Genomic DNA, 22,127 nt, shown 5'->3' with positions numbered 1-22,127 from the left:
GTGAGGCACCTTACAAAACATCTGACCAAAACTCCTCAAAACTGTCAAGACCTTCAAAAACAAGGAAACTCTGAGAAACTGCCACAGCCAAGGGGAGCCTAAGGAGACATGACAACTCTACGTAATGTGGTGTCCTGGATGGGATCCTGGAACAAAAAAAGGGCATTAGCTAAAAACTAAGACAGCTGAGTGATGTTTGAACTTCTTTTAATTACAATGTGTCAGTTGGTTCATTCCACTGCCCGTCTGTCAGTTTGTTGTACTGTGGTGGCTTGATCGTGGTTGTGATCCTGGAAGCTATGCCACTGGTATTTCAAATACCAGCAGGGTCACCCATGGTGGGCAGGTTTCTGTAGGGCTTCCAGATTAAGACGTACAGGAAGGAAGGCTTGATGATCTACTTCAGAAAATTAGCCAATGAAAACTGTATGGATCACAACAGAACATTCAACTTGCTTGCTTTGGACACATCATCAGGAGGTATCAGTCACTGGGGGAGACCATCATGTTTGGTGAAGTAGAAGGCCAGCAAGGGCCAGGGAGACCCTCAGTGACATGGTTTAGCACAGTAGCAACAATGGACTCAAACATGCTGGCAATTATGAGGATGACCCATTCTGTTTTCATTCTGTTATGTATAAGGCTACTGTGAAGTCAGAGTCGACTCGATGGCAGCTGTCTCTCATCTATCTGTTGGTTGATTAATTGTAACAAATGCACCATGCTAATATAAGATGTTAATTGGGGAAGCTGGATGTGGTATATATAGAACTCTGTACTATTATCTCAATTTCCCTGTAAATCTAAAACTGTTCTACAAAATAAAATCTGTTTTAAAACTGAGCGAGCTGTTACTGTACCTTGGGAAAGCTTCCAGTCTGGCCTAGCATTTCCAAAGTTACTAGGTGTTAAGAGAAAAAAACAAACAAAAGATATTATCTTCAAGTGAGTTTTAGAAACAGTGGGTTAAACAATATAAAGTAGGTTTCTTTATTGCAGAACTTCTCAGAGCCTTTACTCTCGTGATATGTGTAGTGACTCTCTAAGCAGCATTTTACACTGTTATTTGACCCTTTCTTCGTGTATAGCCTGTAAAAGTCCTTCAAACTTTGTCAATGGCTGCTCAAATACAGTCTCCAGACTTGAGAATTTCATGAACTATTAGAATTTTAAAAATAATAATATTGGGCGGAGCCAAGATGGCGGACTAGGCAGACACTACCTCGGATCCTTCTTACAACAAAGACACGGAAACACAAATGAATCGATCACATACATAACAATCTACGAACCCTGAACAACAAACACAGATTTAGAGATGGAGAACGAACTAATACAGGGAGGCAGCGATTGTTTCCAGAGCCTGGAGCCAGCGTACCAGTCAGGTACGGCACAAGCACAGAGACCTGCTCCACCCTCCTGAACTAACCCCGGGAGGGGGACCAGCCGGTTCCACGGGCGGCGTGGGACGCAGCCGGTAGGAGAAGTCCCCGGGAGGCAGTGACTGGTCTTGGAGCAGAAAGAGCAGCATCCGAGCCGGGGAACCGTCCCGCAGGGATTTGGACTGGACGCAGGTACGGTATAAACACGGAGAGTTGCTCCACCCCCCTGAACTAACCCCGGGAAGGGGACCAGCCGGGTCGCGCGGGCGGCGTGGGACGCAGCCGGTAGGAGAAATCCCTGGGAGGCAGCGACTGGTATTGGAGCAGGGAGAACAGCGTCCCAGCCGGGACACTCGGTCACGGCACAAGCACGGGGACCTGCTCCACCCATCTGAACTAACCCCGGGAGGAGGCCCAACTGGTTCTTAGGGGCAGCACGGCCACGCGGCTGGAGGGAGGAGAAGTCCCCGGGAGGCAGCGACTGATTTTGGAGTCGAGAGTGCACCGTCCCAGTAGGGGAGCCTTGACGCTGGGCGTGCGGCTGGAAGCGGAGGATCTGACCGTGACTCCAGCGGGCCAGACCCCCCGGGGGCAATCTCCACACAGCCAGCACACATAGGCGACGCGCCCGCGGGAATCTCAGATATAATAGTCATTCCAAGCAAGACAAGCAACTCTGGCTGTATTCTGAGGTGCTACTCTCCTATCTCTCTGTTCCCTCCCCCACCCTCCCCAGGCGGCTTCATTAACATCTGAATAGCCTGAGCCAGAGGGAGAACTCTGATAGGGATCTGACTGCATTTTTTTTTTAGCGGATTTTCTGGAAAAACTAGTTTCCCAGTGATGGCTCGGAGACAACAATCCATATCAAACCACTTAAAGAAGCAGACAATGACAGCTTCTCCAACCCCCCAAACAAAAGAATCAAAACCTTTCCCAAATGAAGATACAATCTTGGAATTATCAGATACAGAATATAAAAAACTAATTTACAGAATGCTTAATGATATTACAAATGAAATTAGGATAACTGCAGAAAAAGCCAAGGAACACACTGATAAAACTGTTCAAGAACTCAAAAAGATTATTCAAGAACATACTGGAAAAATTAATAAGTTGCAAGAATCCATAGAGAGACAACATGTAGAAATCCAAAAGATTAACAATAAAATAACAGAATTAGACAACGCACTAGGAAGTCAGAGGAGCAGACTCGAGCAATTAGAATGCAGACTGGGACATCTGGAGGACCAGGGAATCAACACCAACATAGCTGAAAAAAAATCGGATAAAAGAATTAAAAAAAATGAAGAAACCCTAAGAATTATGTGGGACTCTATCAAGAAGGATAACCTGCGGGTGATTGGAGTCCCAGAACAGGGAGGGGGGACAGAAAACACAGAGAAAATAGTTGAAGAACTCCTGACACAAAACTTCCCTGACATCATGAAAGACGAAAGGATAGCTATCCAAGATGCTCATCGAACCCCATTTAAGATTGATCCAAAAAGAAAAACACCAAGACATATTATCATCAAACTCACCAAAACCAAAGATAAAGAGAAAATTTTAAAAGCAGCCAGGGAGAAAAGAAAGGTTTCCTTCAAGGGAGAATCAATAAGAATACGTTCTGACTACTCAGCAGAAACCATGCAGGCAAGAAGGGAATGGGACGACATATACAGAACACTGAAGGAGAAAAACTGCCAGCCAAGGATCATATATCCAGCAAAACTCTCTCTGAAATATGAAGGCGAAATTAAGATATTTACAGACAAACACAAGTTTAGAGAATTTGCAAAAACCAAACCAAAGCTACAAGAAATACTAAAGGATATTGTTTGGTCAGAGAACCAATAATATCAGATATCAGCACAACACAAGGTCACAAAACAGAACGGCCTGATATCAACTCAAATAGGGAAACCACAAAAACAAACAAATTAAGATTAATTAAAAAAAAATACACATAACAGGGAATCATGGAAGTCAATAGGTAAAAGATCACAATAATCAAAAAGAGGGACTAAATACAGGAGACATTGAACTGCCATATGGAGAGTGATACAAGGCGATATAGAAGAATACAAGTTAGGTTTTTACTTAGAAAAATAGGGGTAAATAATAAGGTAACCACAAAAAGGTATAACAACTCTATAACTCAAGATAAAAACCAAGAAAAACGTAACGACTCAACTAACATAAAGTCAAGCACTATGAAAATGAGGATCTCACAATTTACTAAGAAAAACGCCTCAGCACAAAAAAGTATGTGGAAAAATGAAATTGTCAACAACACACATAAAAAGGCATCAAAATGACAGCACTAAAAACTTATTTATCTATAATTACCCTGAATGTAAATGGACTAAATGCACCAATAAAGAGACAGAGAGTCACAGACTGGATAAAGAAACACGATCCATCTATATGCTGCCTACAAGAGACACACCTTAGACTTAGAGACACAAACAAACTAAAACTCAAAGGATGGAAAAAAGTATATCAAGCAAACAATAAGCAAAAAAGAAGAGGAGTAGCAATATTAATTTCTGACAAAATAGACTTTAGACTTAAATCCACCACAAAGGATAAAGAAGGACACTATATAATGATAAAAGGGACAATTGATCAGGAAGACATAACCATATTAAATATTTACGCACCCAATGACAGGGCTGCAAGATACATAAATCAAATTTTAACAGAATTGAAAAGCGAGATAGATACCTCCACAATTATAGTAGGAGACTTCAACACACCACTTTCGGAGAAGGACAGGACATCCAGTAAGAAGCTCAACAGAGACACGGAAGATCTAATTACAACAATCAACCAACTTGACCTCATTGACTTATACAGAACTCTCCACCCAACTGCTGCAAAATATACTTTTTTTTCTAGCGCACATGGAACATTCTCTAGAATAGACCACATATTAGGTCATAAAACAAACCTTTGCAGAGTCCAAAACATCGAAATATTACAAAGCATCTTCTCAGACCACAAGGCAATAAAACTAGAGATCAATAACAGGAAAACTAGGGAAAAGAAATCAAATACTTGGAAAATGAACAATACCCTCCTGAAAAAAGACTGGGTTATAGAAGACATCAAGGAGGGAATAAGGAAATTCATAGAAAGCAACGAGAATGAAAATACTTCCTATCAAAACCTCTGGGACACAGCAAAAGCAGTGCTCAGAGGCCAATTTATATCAATAAATGCACACATACAAAAAGAAGAAAGAGCCAAAATCAGAGAACTGTCCCGACAACTTAAACAAATAGAAACTGAGCAACAAAAGAATCCATCAGGCACCAGAAGAAAACAAATAATAAAAATTAGAGCTGAACTAAATGAATTAGAGAACAGAAAGACAATCGAAAGAATTAACAAAGCCAAAAGCTGGTTCTTTGAAAAAATTAACAAAATTGATAAACCATTGGCCAGACTGACTAAAGAAATACAGGAAAGGAAACAAATAACCCGAATAAGAAATGAGAAGGACCACATCACAACAGAACCAAATGAAATTAAAAGAATCATTTCAGATTATTATGAAAAATTGTACTCTAACAAATTTGAAAACCTAGAAGAAATGGATGAATTCCTGGAAAAACACTACCTACCTAAACTAACACATTCAGAAGTAGAACAACTAAATAGACCCATAACAAAAAAAGAGATTGAAATGGTAATCAAAAAACTCCCAACAAAAAAAAGCCCTGGCCCGGACGGCTTCACTGCAGAGTTCTACCAAACTTTCAGAGAAGAGTTAACACCACTACTACTAAAGGTATTCCAAAGCATAGAAAATGACGGAATACTGCCCAACTCATTCTATGAAGCCACCATCTCCCTGATACCAAAACCAGGTAAAGACATTACAAAAAAAGAAAATTATAGACCTATATCCCTCGTGAACATTGATGCAAAAATCCTCAACAAAATTCTGGCCAATAGAATCCAACAACACATCAAAAAAATAATTCACCCTGATCAAGTGGGATTTATACCAGGCATGCAAGGCTGGTTTAATATCAGAAAAACCATTAATGTAATCCATCACATAAATAAAACAAAAGACAAAAACCATATGATCTTATCAATTGATGCAGAAAAGGCATTTGACAAAGTCCAACACCCATTCATGATAAAAACTCTTACCAAAATAGGAATTGAAGGAAAATTCCTCAACATAATAAAGGGCATCTATGCAAAGCCAACAGCCAATATCACTCTAAATGGAGAGAACCTGAAAGCATTTCCCTTGAGAACGGGAGCCAGACAAGGATACCCTTTATCACTGCTCTTATTCAACATCGTGTTGGAAGTCTTAGCCAGGGCAATTAGGCTAGACAAAGAAATAAAAGGTATCCGGATTGGCAAGGAAGAAGTAAAGTTATCACTATTTGCAGATGACATGATTATATACACAGAAAACCCTAAGGAATCCTCCAGAAAACTACTGAAACTAATAGAAGAGTTTGGGAGAGTCTCAGGTTATAAAATAAACATACAAAAATCACTTGGATTCCTCTACATCAACAAAAAGAACACCGAAGAGGAAATAACCAAATCAATACCATTCACAGTAGCCCCCAAGAAGATAAGATACTTAGGAATAAATCTTACCAAAGATGTAAAAGACCTATACAAAGAAAACTACAAAGCTCTACTAAAGAAATTCAAAAGGACATACTTAAGTGGAAAAACATACCTTGCTCATGGATAGGAAGACTTAATATAGTAAAAATGTCTATTCTACCAAAAGCCATCTATACATTTAACGCACTTCCGATCCAAATTCCAATGTCATATTTTAAGGGGATAGAGAAACAAATCACCAATTTCATATGGAAGGGAAAGAAGCCCCGGATAAGCAAAGCACTACTGAAAAAGAAGAAGAAAGTGGGAGGCCTCACCTTACCTGACTTCAGAACCTATTATACAGCCACAGTAGTCAAAACAGCCTGGTACTGGTACAACAACAGGCACATAGACCAATGGAACAGAATTGAGAACCCAGACATAGATCCATCCACGTATGAGCAGCTGATATTTGACAAAGGACCAGTGTCAATTAACTGGGGAAAAGATAGCCTTTTTAACAAATGGTGCTGGCATAACTGGATATCCATTTGCAAAAAAATGAAACAGGACCCATACCTCACACCATGCACAAAAACTAACTCCAAGTGGATCAAAGACCTAAACATAAAGACTAAAACGATAAAGATCATGGAAGAAAAAATTGGGACAACCCTAGGAGCCCTAATACAAGGTATAAACAGAATACAAAACATTACCAAAAATGATGAAGAGAAACCCGATAACTGGGAGCTCCTAAAAATCAAACACCTATGCTCATCTAAAGACTTCACCAAAAGAGTAAAAAGACCACCTACAGATTGGGAAAGAATTTTCAGCTATGACATCTCCGACCAGCGCCTGATCTCTAAAATCTACATGATTCTGTCAAAACTCAACCACAAAAAGACAAACAACCCAATCAAGAAGTGGGCAAAGGATATGAACACACATTTCACTAAAGAAGATATTCAGGCAGCCAACAGATACATGAGAAAATGCTCTCGATCATTAGCCATTAGAGAAATGCAAATTAAAACTACGATGAGATTCCATCTCACACCAGCAAGGCTGGCATTAATCCAAAAAACACAAAATAATAAATGTTGGAGAGGCTGCGGAGGGATTGGAACTCTCATACACTGCTGGTGGGAATGTAAAATGGTACAACCACTTTGGAAATCTATCTGGCGTTATCTTAAACAGTTAGAAATAGAACTACCATACAACCCAGAAATCCCACTCCTAGGAATATACCCTAGAGATACAAGAGCCTTCATACAAACAGATATATGCACACCCATGTTTATTGCAGCTCTGTTTACAATAGCAAAAAGTTGGAAGCAACCAAGGTGTCCATCAACAGATGAATGGGTAAATAAATTGTGGTATATTCACACAATGGAATACTACGCATCGATAAAGAACAGTGACGAATCTCTGAAACATTTCATAACATGGAGGAACCTGGAAGGCATTATGCTAAGCGAAATTAGTCAGAGGCAAAAGGACAAATATTGTATAAGACCACTATTATAAGATCTTGAGAAATAGTAAACCTGAGAAGAACACATACTTTTGTGGTTACGAGGCGGGGAGGGAGGGAGGGTGGGAGAGGGTTTTTTATTGATTAATCAGTAGATAAGAACTGCTTTAGGTGAAGGGAAAGACAACACTCAATACATGGAAGGTCAGCTCAATTGGACTGGACCAAAAGCAAAGAAGTTTCCGGGATAAAATGAATGCTTCAAAGGTCAGCGGAGCAAGCGCGGGGGTCTGGGGAACATGGTTTGCGGGGACTTCTAAGTCAATTGGCAAAATAATTCTATTATGAAAACATCCTGCATCCCACTTTGAAATGTGGTGTCTGGGGTCTTAAATGCTAACAAGCGGCCATCTAAGATGCATCAATTGGTCTCAACCCACCTGGAGCAAAGGAAAATGAAGAACACCAAGGCCACACGACAACTAAGAGCCCAAGAGACAGAAAGGGCCACATGAACCAGAGACCTACATCATCCTGAGACCAGAAGAACTAGTTGGTGCCCGGCCACAATCGATGACTGCCCTGACAGGGAGCACAGCAGAGGACCCCTGAGGGAGCAGGAGATCAGTGGGATGCAGACCCCAAATTCTCATAAAAAGACCAAACTTAATGGTCTGACTGAGACTTGAGGAATCCCGGCGGCCATGCTCCCCAGACCTTCTGTTGACACAGGACAGGAACCATCCCCGAAGACAACTCATCAGACATGAAAGGGACTGGTCAGCGGGTGGGAGAGAGACGCTGATGAAGAGTGAGCTAATTATATCAGGTGGACACTTGAGATTGTGTTGGCAACTCTTGTCTGGAGGGGAGATGGGAGGATAGAGAGAGAGGGAAGCAGGCAAAATTGTCAAGAAAGGAGAGACTGAAAGGGCTGACTCAAGAGGGGGAGAGCAAGTGGGAGTAGGGAGTGAGATGTATGTAAACTTATATGTGACAGACTGATTGGATTTGTAAACGTTCACTTGAAGTTTAATAAAAGTTATTAAAAAAAATAATAATAATATTAAAGCCTGAGACCAATAAAACATTGTCAGCTTTTATTGTAGCAAGTAGATATCTTTAAAGAGAAAGCATCTCCTATTACTGTCATTTCCTAAAAGAAAGAATGTTTCAACACCTCTGAGGTGGGAAGTACAGTTAATTTTATATTGGAGCATCCCTTGAAATGGAGTACACACTTGGCACTCCATTTTCCATGATTTCCTCACTTGGTTGTAGGTTTTGCAAGCCAGCACTGGGCATTAGATCATCGCTTTGGAAGGTACTGGTCCCTTAGGGAGTGGCACAGCTGACCGTTTCTCTTGTGTCCTTTCCACCAGAGGCCCTTGCCTTCAGCTGCTTCACAGAGCTAATGAAGAGAATGAACCAGAACTTCCCCCACGGGGGCGCCATGGACACGCATTTCGCCAACATGAGGTCGCTGATCCAGGTACGACTCGGTGCCTAGTCCTTGCTGGGACTTTTCTGAGAGACAATAGGTATAGTTCAGTGCTGTAATGTTGTGTAATTTGGAGCCAACCTGGGTTTGAATCCTCTTTTTACTACTCCAAAAAAAACTCTCACAAAACCCAAAACCAAACCCACTGCTGTTGAGTCAGTTCCAACACATGGCAACCCCATGTGTTACAAAGAACTTGCTCCATAGGCTTTTCTTGGCTCTAAGGCTCAAACAGTTAAGCACTTGCACTTGTCTGGTAACCAAAAGGTCGGCGGTTCAAACCCAGAGGCTGTGTGGAAGAAAGGCCTGGTGATCTGTTTCCTTAAAGATTACAGCAAGAAAACCCTATGGGCAGTTCTACTCTGTAACACTATGAGTTGGAATCAATTTGATGGCACAAGACAACAACAGTGATCTCGATGGAGGCAGATGACCAGGCCTTTCTTCTCCGGTGCCACTGGGTGGGATCAAACTGCCAACCTTTTTGAGTGCAAAGTGCTTGTGCTACCCAGGGAGCTTTCTGCCACTCACTAGTTGTATGGCCTCAGGCATGTGCCTTCATCTCACCAAGCTTGGTTTACTTATATAGAGGGATAATGGTAGTAGCACGTTCCTGTCTATGGATTTGCTTGTTCTGGGCATTTCATACGAATGGAATCACACAGTACATGGTCCTTTGTGACTGACTTTCATTTAGTATCATGTTTTCAAGGTTCATCCGTGTAGTGGTTTCCATCTTTTTTTTTTTTTTAAGAGTCATTTTGTTCAACCTCCTGGGAAGTTTCCACGATTTTAATTTTTGAACCTAATCTTGAGTTCTAACTTCCACTATCATTTATTTTTTATTGTGGTGAAAATATGCACACCAAAACGTTTGCCAGTACAACTTCCGTATTTACAATTCCGTGCCACTGATTACATTTTTCACGTTGTGCCACCATTACCACTGTCCTTTTCCAAGATATTCCACCACCATTAACATCGACTCTGCACCCCCAAACACAAACTCCCCCTTTTCCACCCTTCCACCCCTGGTAAACCACTAATATATACTATCATATTTTAATTTCCAGAAGCATCTTTTTCTTTCTTTCTTTTTAGCACATCATTTTTGTTTTATGAATGTAATTTCTTCTCTCATCTCTCTGAGGCTATTGGTAATATTTGTTGGCTTTTCCTTTTCTTTGCATTGTCTGTTTCCTTCAAGTTGCTTTTTGCTTGGCCTCTTTCTTTCCTGTCAGAGGCTTTCTGCACATGTCCGGTTGCTCCCTGGCCACCTGTTTATATATTTACAAGTAGGAACCTAAATGGAAATTGGAAGATCTCTGTGCATGTAGGTGGGGCGTATCCCTTGTGCTCTTTTCTGTGGAGTGATCTGGCTAGACTGTCTCGTGTGGGACCCTCCGGTGTCAGTACATTTGGGTCTTTTCTCTTGGACTGGTCAGATTCCTTAGAAGAGGATACTTCCAGAAACTGCCAGTGGGGTATAATCCATTTTCTGGGAGCCTGGTTGGGAAAGAAAAGCCCCCAGATGGTGCGAACGGTTTACACTCAACTATTAACCTAAATGTTGGAGGTTCACACCCAGCCTGCAGTGCTGTGGAAGAAAGACCTGGTGATCTGCTTTGTAAAAGATTACAGGCAAGAAAACACTGCGGAGCAGTTCTATGCTGTAACACGTGGGATTGCTATGAGTCAGAATTGACTTGATGGCAGTGGGTTTGTTTGTTTTTTGGCAGGAGAAGAAGTCTCAGGCTTCTCAACAATCAGTACTTAAACTTTCCCTTAATAACCAGTTTTCTGTGTGATACTTCCTTCTGGTGTTCTCCAGTCCAAAGATAGTCTATTTTACCATTTCACTCCTCTGCTGGGTCAGGGAGGGGCAGTTGTTTGGCTATGCAGAGTGAGGGGGGGCAGGCTCTGTGTCTGTTTTTTCAACCATTATATTAGATATTGAGTGAATTTAAAAAGAAGACCTATGAAATATGTGAATCCTGTAAAGTGTAATAATGTATGTCATTCTCTCCCTGTTACAGGTTACCACTCTCCTGAATTTTGTATTTATCATTCTTTTGTTTTCTTTATAGCTTTACTACACACATTTATAAGCTAAGCGACATATTGCTTTGTTTTGCTTTTGAACTTGATATGGATGGAATCATATTATATGTATTTTCCTGCTACTTGCTTTGTTTTTCATTCCGTATTACATTACTACAAATCATGTATGCTGTGACATAGCGGTCATTTACTTAGATCCATCACATGAACTTAACCCCGTTTGTTTATCTGTTCTGCCATTGACGGATATTTGGATTGTATCTTGGGATAAGCCAAGCTATGCGGCAGTAGCGGGTGTGTACTAGTATCACATTGTGATTTTTGCCTTGCATTTTGCTGATGGTTAGTGATGTTGGGCATCTTTTCATGTGCTTGTTTGGCCATTTGTAGGTCTTCCTTGGAGAAATGTCCATTCAAATCCTTAGTTCCCCCCCTCCCCGCCTTTTTTTTTTTTTTAGTGAAAATACACAGTCATATACCATTTCAACAATTTCTACTTGTACTACTCAGTGACATTGATTACGTTCTTCAAATCGTCCAACCATTCTCATCATCCTTCTCCAAATTGTTCCACCACCATTGCCTTAGACTCACTGCCTCTTAAGCTTCTCATCTAACCTTTCAAATTGCTGTTGTCAGATCTCACATAGATAATCCTTTAAGAGAGCACCATGCTCAAGGTAGACATACGCATTAAGATAAACTATATTCTTGGTTCAAAAAAGACTTCAGGGGATAGTTTCGGTTTAAGGTTTAACGTTTAAAGTTTATCTCAGGGCAGGAGTTTTGGGGGTCCATCCAGCCTCAGTGGCTCCAGGAAGTCTGCTTAGTCCATTTTTTACCTCCACTGGTTGTTAAGGGCTGTATGGCATGCTGGTATAGGGATGGACCATCCTTTTCCCAGGAGGCCAATGCCAACCTTTCCTTCCTCTGACAGATCCTGGACTCGGAGCTCTTCGAGCTGATGCATCAGAACGGGGACTACACCCACTTCTACTTCTGCTACCGCTGGTTCCTGCTGGATTTCAAGCGAGGTACAGATTTCTTAATGGGGCCTCATCCTCCAAGTCTTTGTAGCTGGATCTAAGAGGGAAGATCCCTTAGAGGCGAGGCCATTTATTGAGTTTATTGAGTTCTGATCATCGCCTTACGTACCTTATCTTGCAACGACATTATGATTCCCACTTTATGGATGAGGAAACTAGGCTTAGAAGAATTCAATTCAGAGCTAGGAATGGTCAAGCCCTCTTCTCTATTCTCCCAAATCTCAGCTCCCTTCTGCTCTATTATGCTGCTTATCAGAAACCAGGAACTCTAAAGCCCATGGAGAAGTGGTTAGTTATCGTGTGTTTTCTACATGACTTAGAAATAATGTGTAACAGTACATTGTTTGTGTGCACATTTGGAGTAATGCTAATAATAATAATATCTAACATGTATGGAGGTATTTACCAAATGCCAGGCACTGCACTGAGCTGCTTCTGTATATTATCTCTTCGATCCTTTATAAAATCAGTATCACCCATGTACAGATGGGAAAAGAGAGGCTCATGGAAGGGCAGTAACTAGCCCAAGGTCATCTTGATAGTAAGTGGTAGAGCCAGGATTCAAACCCAGTTTACTGGACATCAGAAGCCTTGCTCTCACCCACTGCTCTGTTCTGTCTCTTTGCTAGATGCAGAGGCAGTGGCCAGCTCTATCTGTGTGCAGGAGAAAAGGGAGATACCCCCACGAGTGTCAGTAGAGACAGAGCAGGCAGAGGGTGGGGGACACTGGTCAGGGAGCAGGGCAGTGACAGGCCGGTGTAAATGAAACTTGCACATGCTCAGTTTCTGCACTCACAGAGCTGGAAGAAACTTACAAACCATCTGATTTGCATAGCCCATTTTACAGATGGGGAAAACCGAGGCTTTTGATTGCCAAATGACAGATTCTAGATCTTCTGCCTCCCAGACTGAGCTCTGTCCACTGCACCAGGGCTGAGGCATGGAGCAGGGCTGGCCTAGGATTTCTGCAGAGGGAGGCCGGTACTGTGAGCTCTGTCACTGAATTCTCTCCCTTGCATGTCCATGTTGGTGTCTTGGCAGAACTCATCTATGATGACGTCTTTTCAGTCTGGGAGACCATCTGGGCAGCCAAACACGTCTCATCCGCCCACTATGTCCTGTTCATCGCGCTGGCTCTGGTAGAGGTCTACCGCGACATCATCTTGGAGAACAACATGGATTTCACAGACATCATCAAATTCTTTAATGGTACTTCCATGATTAGGGTCTCATCTGAGGGGTGTAGGCTTCTGGGGGCCTCCTTTCCTGGGGCTCAGGGAGGGGTGGGAATTTGCTCAGATTGACACATGGTGAAAGGAATGGAGGAGGTCTCTGGCCACTTCTTGTGGCCGTTTCCAAACGAAGGAGCTGAAATCTCCTTATCATGCTGAGGATGTGTTTTTCTTGGAGACCTGACAGAGGTGGCCTGGGCGTTGAAAGTAGGCTCAGGGGCAAAGGCTGACTCTGCCACTGACCACCCGAGCCCATGACCACATCACTTCCCCTCTCTGAACGTCCTCTCTCTAAGCATCTGCTTCCTCACTTGTAAAATAGGGTGACAGTGTCTACTTCAGAGGGTTGACCTGGACAGGAAAAGCAGGTACAGACAGGCAGTTGAAGAGGCATGAGAAAGGCAAAAAAAAAAAAAAAAAAAAAGGCACAGCCTTTGAAATCAGACAGATGTGAATTCTAATCTCAGCTCTGCTGCTTGGGAGTTGTGTGACCTTGGGCAAGTGGCTTCACATCTCTGGGCCTCAGATTTCTCCGGATAAAATGGTGCTAATGATACTTCCCTCACAGGGCAGCTATAAGGATTAAAAGAGACAACATGGACAAACCTCATCACATAGAACCTGACCCAAACAGGGACCCCGTAAATGGAAGCTATTGCTATTGTAGGAGACCTGGTGGTACAGTGGTTAAAGCACTTGGCTGCTAACCGAAAGGTCAGCGGTTTGAACCTACCAGCTGCTCTGCAGGAGGAAGATGTGGCAGTCTACTTATGTAAAGATTTACAGTCTTGGAAACCCAGGGGAGAGTTCTACACTGTCCTATAGGGTCACTATGAGTTGGAATCGACTGGACCGCAGTGGGATTTTTTGTTTATTTTATTGCTGTTGTTATCACAATTTAAAAATAAAAATCTGAAGAAGGTCTTGGAAAAATCAAAAATACAGACGAAAGAAGCCACCTGTGACCTCATGCTCAAAGTATTACTAGGTTTTTTAAGAAATAAACTTTTATTTTGGAATAATTTTAGATTTACAGGAAAGTTGCAAAGATAGCACAGAGAGACCTTGAATACCCTTCACCCAGCTTCCCCTAATGGTAACGTCTTACATGATTCTGGTAGATTTATCAAAACTAAGACATTAACGTTGTTAACGTTGTTACATTACTATTAATTAAACTACGGACGTTATTTAGATTTCACTTGTTTTTCCACTCATTTCCTTTTTCTGATCCAGGATCTAATCCAGGAAACCACATTGCATCTACTGTCATTGTTGTGGTGGTTATTAGGAACCATCGAGTCAGTTCCAACTCATAGCAACTGTATAGGACAGAGTAGAACTGCCCCATAGGGTTTCCAAGAAGAGGCTGGTGGATTTGAACTGCCAACCTTTTGATGAGCAGCCGAGCTCTTAATTACTATGCCACCAGGGCTCCACTGCATCTACTGGGTTCACTAGAAAAAAATTTTTTTCTTTCAGTCTTTTCCACAGTCAAGTATATTTTGTTGTTGTTACCATTACAGTATCCAGTTGTGTATAGTATTTGTTTTTCACTTAATATTTCTAAAATTATTTTATGAATCAGCAGAACTTCTAGACTGAGACAGACTAGAACGAAAGGCCTGGTAATCTCCTTCCAAAAAACCAGCCAGTGAAAACCCAATGGATCACAACAATCTGATCCCGTTGTGCATGGAATCACCATGAGTGAGGGGCAACTCAACGGCCCCTAACAACAACAACATCTTAATGTATAATCATTTTAAGGCTGCTGAATATAACTACTAAATTTACTAAACCATCTCTTCTTGTTAGGCATCCAGGTTGTTTCCAGTTTGAGGGTGTGATAGAGACCACAAAGCAATGCATATGTTAGTGCAGAATTTCTCAGACTTTCTCATTTCCTTCTTGTCATTAGGTGCCTTAGAGTCAATTCTGATTCCTAGTGACCCAATGTATAACCGAACAAAATGTTGCCTGGTCCTGTGCCATCTTCACAATTGTCACTAGGTTTGAGCCCATCGTTGCAGACACTATGTCAATCCATCTCATCAATGGTCTTCCACTTTTTCACACGATGTCCTTCTCCAGGGACTGGTCCCTCCTGACACCAAAAAACCAAAACCAAACCCAGTGCCGTCGAGTCGATTCCGACTCATAGCGACCCTATAGGACAGAGTAGAACTGCCCCATAGTTTCCAAGGAGCGCCTGGCGGATTTGAACTGCCGACCCTTTGGTTAGCAGCCGTAGCACTTAACAACTTAATAGCCATTGGAGAAAAATAATATACATAAAGCCAAAGAAAACATTTTTGTTTCATTCTTCAGTCCCTGTAATTACCCACAAATGGGATTCGTAGGTCTGCTGGGCTCTGCATAACTTCTCAAACCTAAGAATCAGATTGGACTCCGCTGCCTTCATTTTTCCTTCCATATCGATTTTTGCACAGTCCTTGCTTTTTATCACAGCAACCACTGAAAACCTAGCTTTGCCAGGACACAATGTCACTGATTGCCACTCAAGTTTGCAGTTTATGTGGTGTTCAACCAATGTGCAGAATCACTGTGTGTCCCTCAAAATTTTAAAATATCCCACAGAAGCCCTCTGGGGTACCTTGACACAAGTTTGGGAACCATGGTCTTAGCACACCTCTTTCATCTCCTAAATGGTTTCTTTATGATAAATGTCAACATTTAGGATTATTCTCGTTGGAAGGTCTGATCATTTCTTGTGGCTCTTGCTATATACACCATTTTTGCTTTTTCCCCTCCTCACCTCTCCTTTCTCTTTCCTTCCCTCTGCACCTTCCTTCTTTTCCTATCTTTGAGCATCTATTACATGCCAGTCATTGTTTCCTTAAAAGGTTGCCAGTCACTCATTCTGTTTGTAGGAGAAGGGCTGGAGGAACTAAGATTTTTTCAAACCCCTGCTGTGTACCAACAACATCCCACTTGGTCTCCACAGTGACCTTGTGAGGTAGATACTGTTATGATCACATTTTACAGATGAGGAAACTGAGGTCTGGAGCTGCAGTCCTTCCCCAAGGTCTGTTTCCAGAGCTGCTCTGTGATGGAGATGTGCCAGCCACCCCTGCACGGGCTGGAGGTGTGTCCCCAGGCCAGACACAGAGAGGAGGCTCATGAGATTTCGCCTTCTGCTCTTTTTTTCAGAAATGGCTGAGCGACACAACAGCAAGCAAGTCCTGAAGCTGGCCCGGGACCTCGTGTACAAGGTGCAGACTCTGATTGAGAACAAGTGAGGGGCACCTCACCAGGCAGCATCAGTTGAGGCGCCACCTGCCTACCCTCTGCCCACTTTCTTCCCGGCCGTCGTGCTGCCCAGGAGCAAGGTCCTGGCATCTCGCGGGTGGGCATTAACTTCTGTGCAAAGAGAAACTACCCCAACTTTGGCCTCTAGGCAGGTGGGGGGCAAGAGGTTGCCCCTTCAGTTCAGCCTTACGTTTTCCTATTTGACCAAAGATCGCCCAAGCCTGGGACTTCTCCCGTCCGGGAGCTGGGGATTGTTGATGCGTGAGGGAAACACCTTCCTTCATGCTCTCCAGAGCGGTCTCGTCGTCTTCTCTCTCCTATTCCTCCAAACTCTCTGTCAGATAAGCCTTGGGGAGGGTATTTTTGGAGAAAATGATGTAGGAGAGGTCTATGGGACCACTTCTTTACTCTGAATGGGGCCTTTGGGAATGTTCTGGAACATTGCTAGAAGCTTGGCTAGGAGGAGGGTTTCCCCAACTTGGCACTTTACTGACACATGGGGCTGGATGATTCTTTGTTGTGGGGGCTGTCCCATGCATTGTAGGATGGTGAGCAGCATCCCTAGCCTCTTCCCCCTTAGATGCTGGTAGCACCCCCATTGCAACCATGATAACCAAAAATGTCTCCAGACATTGCCAAATGATCCCTTTGGAGCAAAATCACCCTAAGTTGAGAACCACTGGCTTAGAGGAGAAGCTACAGATGTATATCCCTCCCCACTTTCTTTATTGCTAATCCACCCTGTGCTCTGAGGTGCCCTCCCACTCAACCCCCCCCCGACACACACACACTTCAAAAAGCACAGGGAATCCCTCACACAGCTCTCTTGAAGTCAATTCCATTTTTGTATTCTCTCATTTTTCCTCCTCTGCCTGATATCAGGGGATACTTTTTGTCTCCTCAAGAAAGGGTGATAGAACTCAAAAAGTGTCTCGCAGGTGTGAGATAGCCCCAGCTCTCTCTGGCCCTGCCTGTGACTCCTCCCCACCCAGGCAGGGCAGAGTCCACATCCCCCTCCCCGCTCGTCTCTCTCTCCACATATCGGGGCTGGTGTCCCAGAGGCTTTGCAGGTGTGCGTTGGTGAAAGCCATTTGATCAGGGAGGTAGGTTTTTTCCTAAGTGCCCTTGCTCACTCAGGACAAAGGAGGAAAAAGAAGACAGAGGTAAGCCAGGGTAGAGTGTGTTGTATATTTTCCTTAGAAAGCATCTGCCGCTGGAGCTGGTTGGGGCCAGGGTCATGGCTAAGTCTGGGAACAGTCCCCTCCACGTCTTCATGTGAAGGTTCGCCAATCCACAAACAGGCCTGAGATTAGCTAGTTTACCCTGCCCCCCGTCCCTATTTTAGAGCAGTCTTATTGGCCCCTCCTTTCAGAGAACCCACCAGAACTGGGGGAGACAGAAACAAGGCAGGGCTGAATGCTCTTCCCAGGAAACCTGCCACCTATAGGGCAGTCAAAGAATGACAGTTGGGATTTTGGAGAGGGGGACCAGTCACTGTAGGGTCTCTTCAGACTCATGGTGACCCCATGTGTTGTCAGGGTAGAACTGTGCTCCATAGGGCTTTCAGTGACTGACTTTTGGGAAGTACATTGCCAGGCCTTTCTTCCAAGGTGCCTCTGGGTAGACTCAATCCTCCAACCGTTTGCACCATCCACGGACTCCTTTGGAGAGGGGAGGAGATAAATAAAGCACATGGAAGTATTTGCAGAAGGGGCGTGTCAGCCCTGAACAAACCAGGAGGTTGGGGGATATCCCTGCCCTGTGTGCTTGTGAAGGTCTCTTTGCTTGGGCACAGTGCCCTTCAGCTGAACCTGAACCTGAACCCCCGACCTCACCCTGAGAAAGGCCTCTGGGGCAGGATGGAAGAGGCCTAAACTGCCCTTGCTTCACAGAGCACCCTAGGGGACATTTGAAGTTTGAGGAGCCTTTGCCGGTCCTGCCTCTTATCCCACCCCAATAAATCAGGAAGAGAGGAGAGAGCAGGGTTCCCCCTGTTAGAATCACATTCTCTCATCCTGCTCCCCCAGCTTCCCAAGAGGGGCAAAAACGTGTAAAAGGCCCCTCCAGATAGAAATGTATTTTGCCATTCAGTTGTTCTCTACAGACAATGTTATTTTAGCAAGATCCAGGCCCTAGACTTCTGGTTCTTCTTTATTTTTCTGACAGACTGGTCAAAAGACACAGCACAAGACCCCTTCTCAGCCTTCTTTCCTGGTGTTCCCAAGAGCCTCTGTGGTTGTGATTTGAAATACTAGTATTTATTCTGTTCACTGTGCTTCTTCAGGTCTCTGTACGCTGTGTGCGTGTCCTTGTGCCCTGGCATGTAACACGTGGGAGTCACTGTGTCCACGGAGTGCCCTTCTTTTTTCAGTATTGCCAACATATCTTGTCAATGTTTACTGAAGAATTGTGTCAATAAATAGAAAAAAATATATGTAAATGGAGATGTGAATCTGGTTCTTTTTTTTGTTTCTTTGGGGATTTTTTTCGTTTGTTTTAATTCGGAATAAATAAATGTTTGCTTCTGAAGTCTGCCCGCCAGTGACCCATACCCAAACGAGGTCAGAGTCTCATGACAGCTGTCTGGTTTCTCCCCAGGAAGTTCAAGGCAGGTGAATCACTTCTCACCCCCTGTATCCGTTAGCTTTTGCCACAAATAATGCTGTGAACAAACCACCCTAACACTTAGCGGCTTAAAACAGCCATTTATTTAGCTTACAATTCTGTGGGTCAACCATCTGGGCTGTGTTCGGCGAGGAGGTTCTTCTGGCCTCAGCCTGACTTCCTCATGTGTCTATGTCAGCTGGTGATCAGCTGGGTAAATCTGCTTCTGAAGGCTGGCTGGCTATTGGCTAGGGCAGTGGGGGCTACTGGGTCACGTGTCTCTCGTCCTCTAGAGGGCTAGCTCAGGTTTGTTGACACAGCCATGATGCAAACAAGGTTCTAAGAGAGCAAACAGAAGCATGCAGTGGTGCCTCTAGAGGCCTAGACTTGGAACTGGCACAAAGTCATTTCCACTGCATTCTTTTGGACAAAGCAAGTCACATGGCTGAGTTCGAATTCAAAGGTGGGGAAATGGACTCTACCTCTTGTTGGGAGGCTTTGCAAAGTAACATTGAAAAGACTGTGGATATAGGCAGAGCAATAATAGAGGCCGTTTTTGCAGACAGTCTAACCAGTTGCTATTGAGTAGTCTCCAACTCGTGATAACCTCCTGTGTGTCAGAATAGATGTAAAAGGGGGGTAGTAGTAGTAATAGCAGCGTCAGAACCTAACTTCAGGGGCCATAATGACCAAGATCAGCCCCAAGATGATTCCTTTGAGGCAGAGGTCAGACATACCTCCACCCTTCAACCTTTTTACAGTTCTGACACCAGCCGCCCCTCCCACAGCACTCTACTTCTCCTCTGGGTTCGGTCATCTATTGCAATGGCTGCAGAGAGCTCACAGCCATATTTACAGTTAAGTACTTTATTAAGGAAGTAAGAGGGTACAACTCAGGATCAGGATCAGGAAGCATGTAAGCAAAGTCTCCCTTTTTTGGTGTCACACAGCTCTCTCAGCTCCTCTTGGCCGTGCAGGCCTCCTTTCAGTCCCCTCAGGGCAGACTCCTCTAGGCCCCCTCAGGACAGACCCCTCTCGGCCCCTTCAGGACAGGCTCCTCTTGGCCCTGCTGTCTGTCACCACCAACTTTGCTGCAGGGCCCCTTCCAGGCCTGTCACCACCAGCTCTGCAACTAGCCCCCTTCTGAGCCCCTTGCTTTCTTCCGTTTTACATCTCTTCTAGGAGGTTCCTTGCCTACTCCTTTCTTCCATCTGCTTCTTCCTGCTGCTTCTCCTGTTTCTTTTCTGTCTGAAAAACCTCTGTGGGGTTGACTGCATAAATATACAACTCTTTGTCAATTTCAAGGTATGGCCCTTCCCAGTGGGGGAGGGGGTGTGGCCACAAACTGACCAATCCCTCTTGGTAGGCCACAGACGCTTCATTTTCATAGTAGGTTATAGTCACCTCATTTGACTAGTCACTTCATTTGCATGGTACCCACACTTCATTTGCATGGTAGGCTACAGCTATTTCATTTGCATAGTCTATTCACCAATCCCTGCAACCCAAAAAAGCCAAACCCATTGCTCTTGAGTCAATTCCAACTCTTAGCGACCCTATAGGACAGGGTAGAACACCCCTATAGGGTTTCCAAGGCTATAATCTTTACGGAGGCGGACTGCCACATCTTTCAGGTGGATTTGAACAGCTGACTTTTTAGTTAGTAGCCAAGCTCTTAACCACTGCACCATCAGGACTTGTCTGTCCTACAAGGTGCATACTGATGGAAGGGCAGGCTGCAGCCCAAGAACAGACAAAAAGTATCAAACCAAGTTGTTTACAGTTTACTGAGGAAATGTAACAAACTCTCTGAAGTAGAAAACTAGGGTTTAGGGGCAAAATCTCTCAAGCTGTTTTTCCAGAGAACCAAGGTGAAAGGCCACACAAAGAAACTAATTTCACCGTAGTAGAGCTGCGCATAGGGTTTTCAATAGCTGACTTTATGGAAGTAGATTGCCAGGTCTTTCTTCTGAGGTACCTCTGGGTGGACTCAAGTGTATTAACCGTCTACACCACCCAGGATCTCCGTGGGGAGGTTAAGGGGCAATTAAGAAGTGCTTTTTGTGCAAACAGTTTGGGAGACCCTAACCTTTCCCCTATTTTGAAATAGCTGAACCATCGTGTTTCTTCTTCCCCTTTTCTCTTCCCCTAAGCCTGAGGCTCCATCTAGCATTCCAGTAGGAAGGGAGCTGGGGGTACAGTCAGGCACGGTGGGAGGGAGCCATTTGGATTTCTTTTCTTCTCACCAGATGCCCTCAAGTTTGAGGGGCATTAGACCCATGAACCAAAGAGTCTTCTGCAGTTTTATGACAGCATCTCCCAAATTCGAGTCACTTGCAACTCACCTTTATGCCTTTGGCCATTATCGTGTACCACATATACTATTATTTTTTAAATCCTTTTCCTTAAATCAACTTATTTTTTAAGCTTATGGCAAGCCAATATCATTTTGTGAAAATGAACATGATTATTTCAGGAAAATACTATTTCCTGCCAAGGGCTTTGAACCTGAGGCCACTCTCTCTTTGTTAAAAAATAAAGAGATGTACCAAGGCTTTGAGAGGCCTTAAAGTCATACAAGTGCCAAATGGGCCTTGCTTCCTGGAAGGCTTAAAGGGGAATTGAAAGAGAAATGGCTTTCTCACTGCACCAATGAAAATTATGTCATTTCTGTCCCTCCACATGTTTGGGAAGCACTGCTTTAGAATCCCGGCTCTTCCACTTACTGGCTATGTGGCCTTGAGCAAGCAACTTTACCTCTCCGAGCCTCAGTTTTTACAGCTGTTAAGTGGGGATAATATGCGTCCCAGAAAGAGAATGTTGGGCATCCGATGTTTTTGCCTGCTCAGCATTCTTTCCCCATTTCTAGTACAAGCACCTTCCTCTCATCCTTTAGGGAATTGTATTTCTGCCATTCCAACTGTGGCCTTCTAGTTGAGCAGCTGATAT

At 43.6% G+C, this 22,127-nt stretch overlaps 1 protein-coding gene across 10 annotated transcripts in view; it reads left to right on the top strand.

The window, feature by feature from the left end:
- The window catches only part of SGSM1 (small G protein signaling modulator 1), a 98,811-nt gene extending 79,793 nt beyond the window's left edge, over positions 1–19,018 (top strand). For all 10 annotated transcript variants that reach the window (XM_023559298.2, XM_010598773.3, XM_064272535.1 and 7 more), the window contains 4 exons: positions 8,844–8,953; positions 11,961–12,057; positions 13,111–13,278; positions 16,476–19,018. In XM_023559298.2, the coding sequence (XP_023415066.1) occupies positions 8,844–8,953; positions 11,961–12,057; positions 13,111–13,278; positions 16,476–16,564 (464 nt within the window). In that variant the 3' untranslated portion in view covers positions 16,565–19,018. The remainder of the gene's footprint in view (positions 1–8,843; positions 8,954–11,960; positions 12,058–13,110; positions 13,279–16,475) is intronic.
- The last annotated feature ends 3,109 nt before the right edge of the window (positions 19,019–22,127 follow it).

The sequence above is a fragment of the Loxodonta africana genome, chromosome 19 (genome assembly GCF_030014295.1).
Source record: "Loxodonta africana isolate mLoxAfr1 chromosome 19, mLoxAfr1.hap2, whole genome shotgun sequence".
NCBI lineage: Eukaryota > Metazoa > Chordata > Mammalia > Proboscidea > Elephantidae > Loxodonta > Loxodonta africana.
Note: the sequence above shows the minus strand (reverse complement) of the source record. Positions and strands in the feature narration are given on the sequence as shown.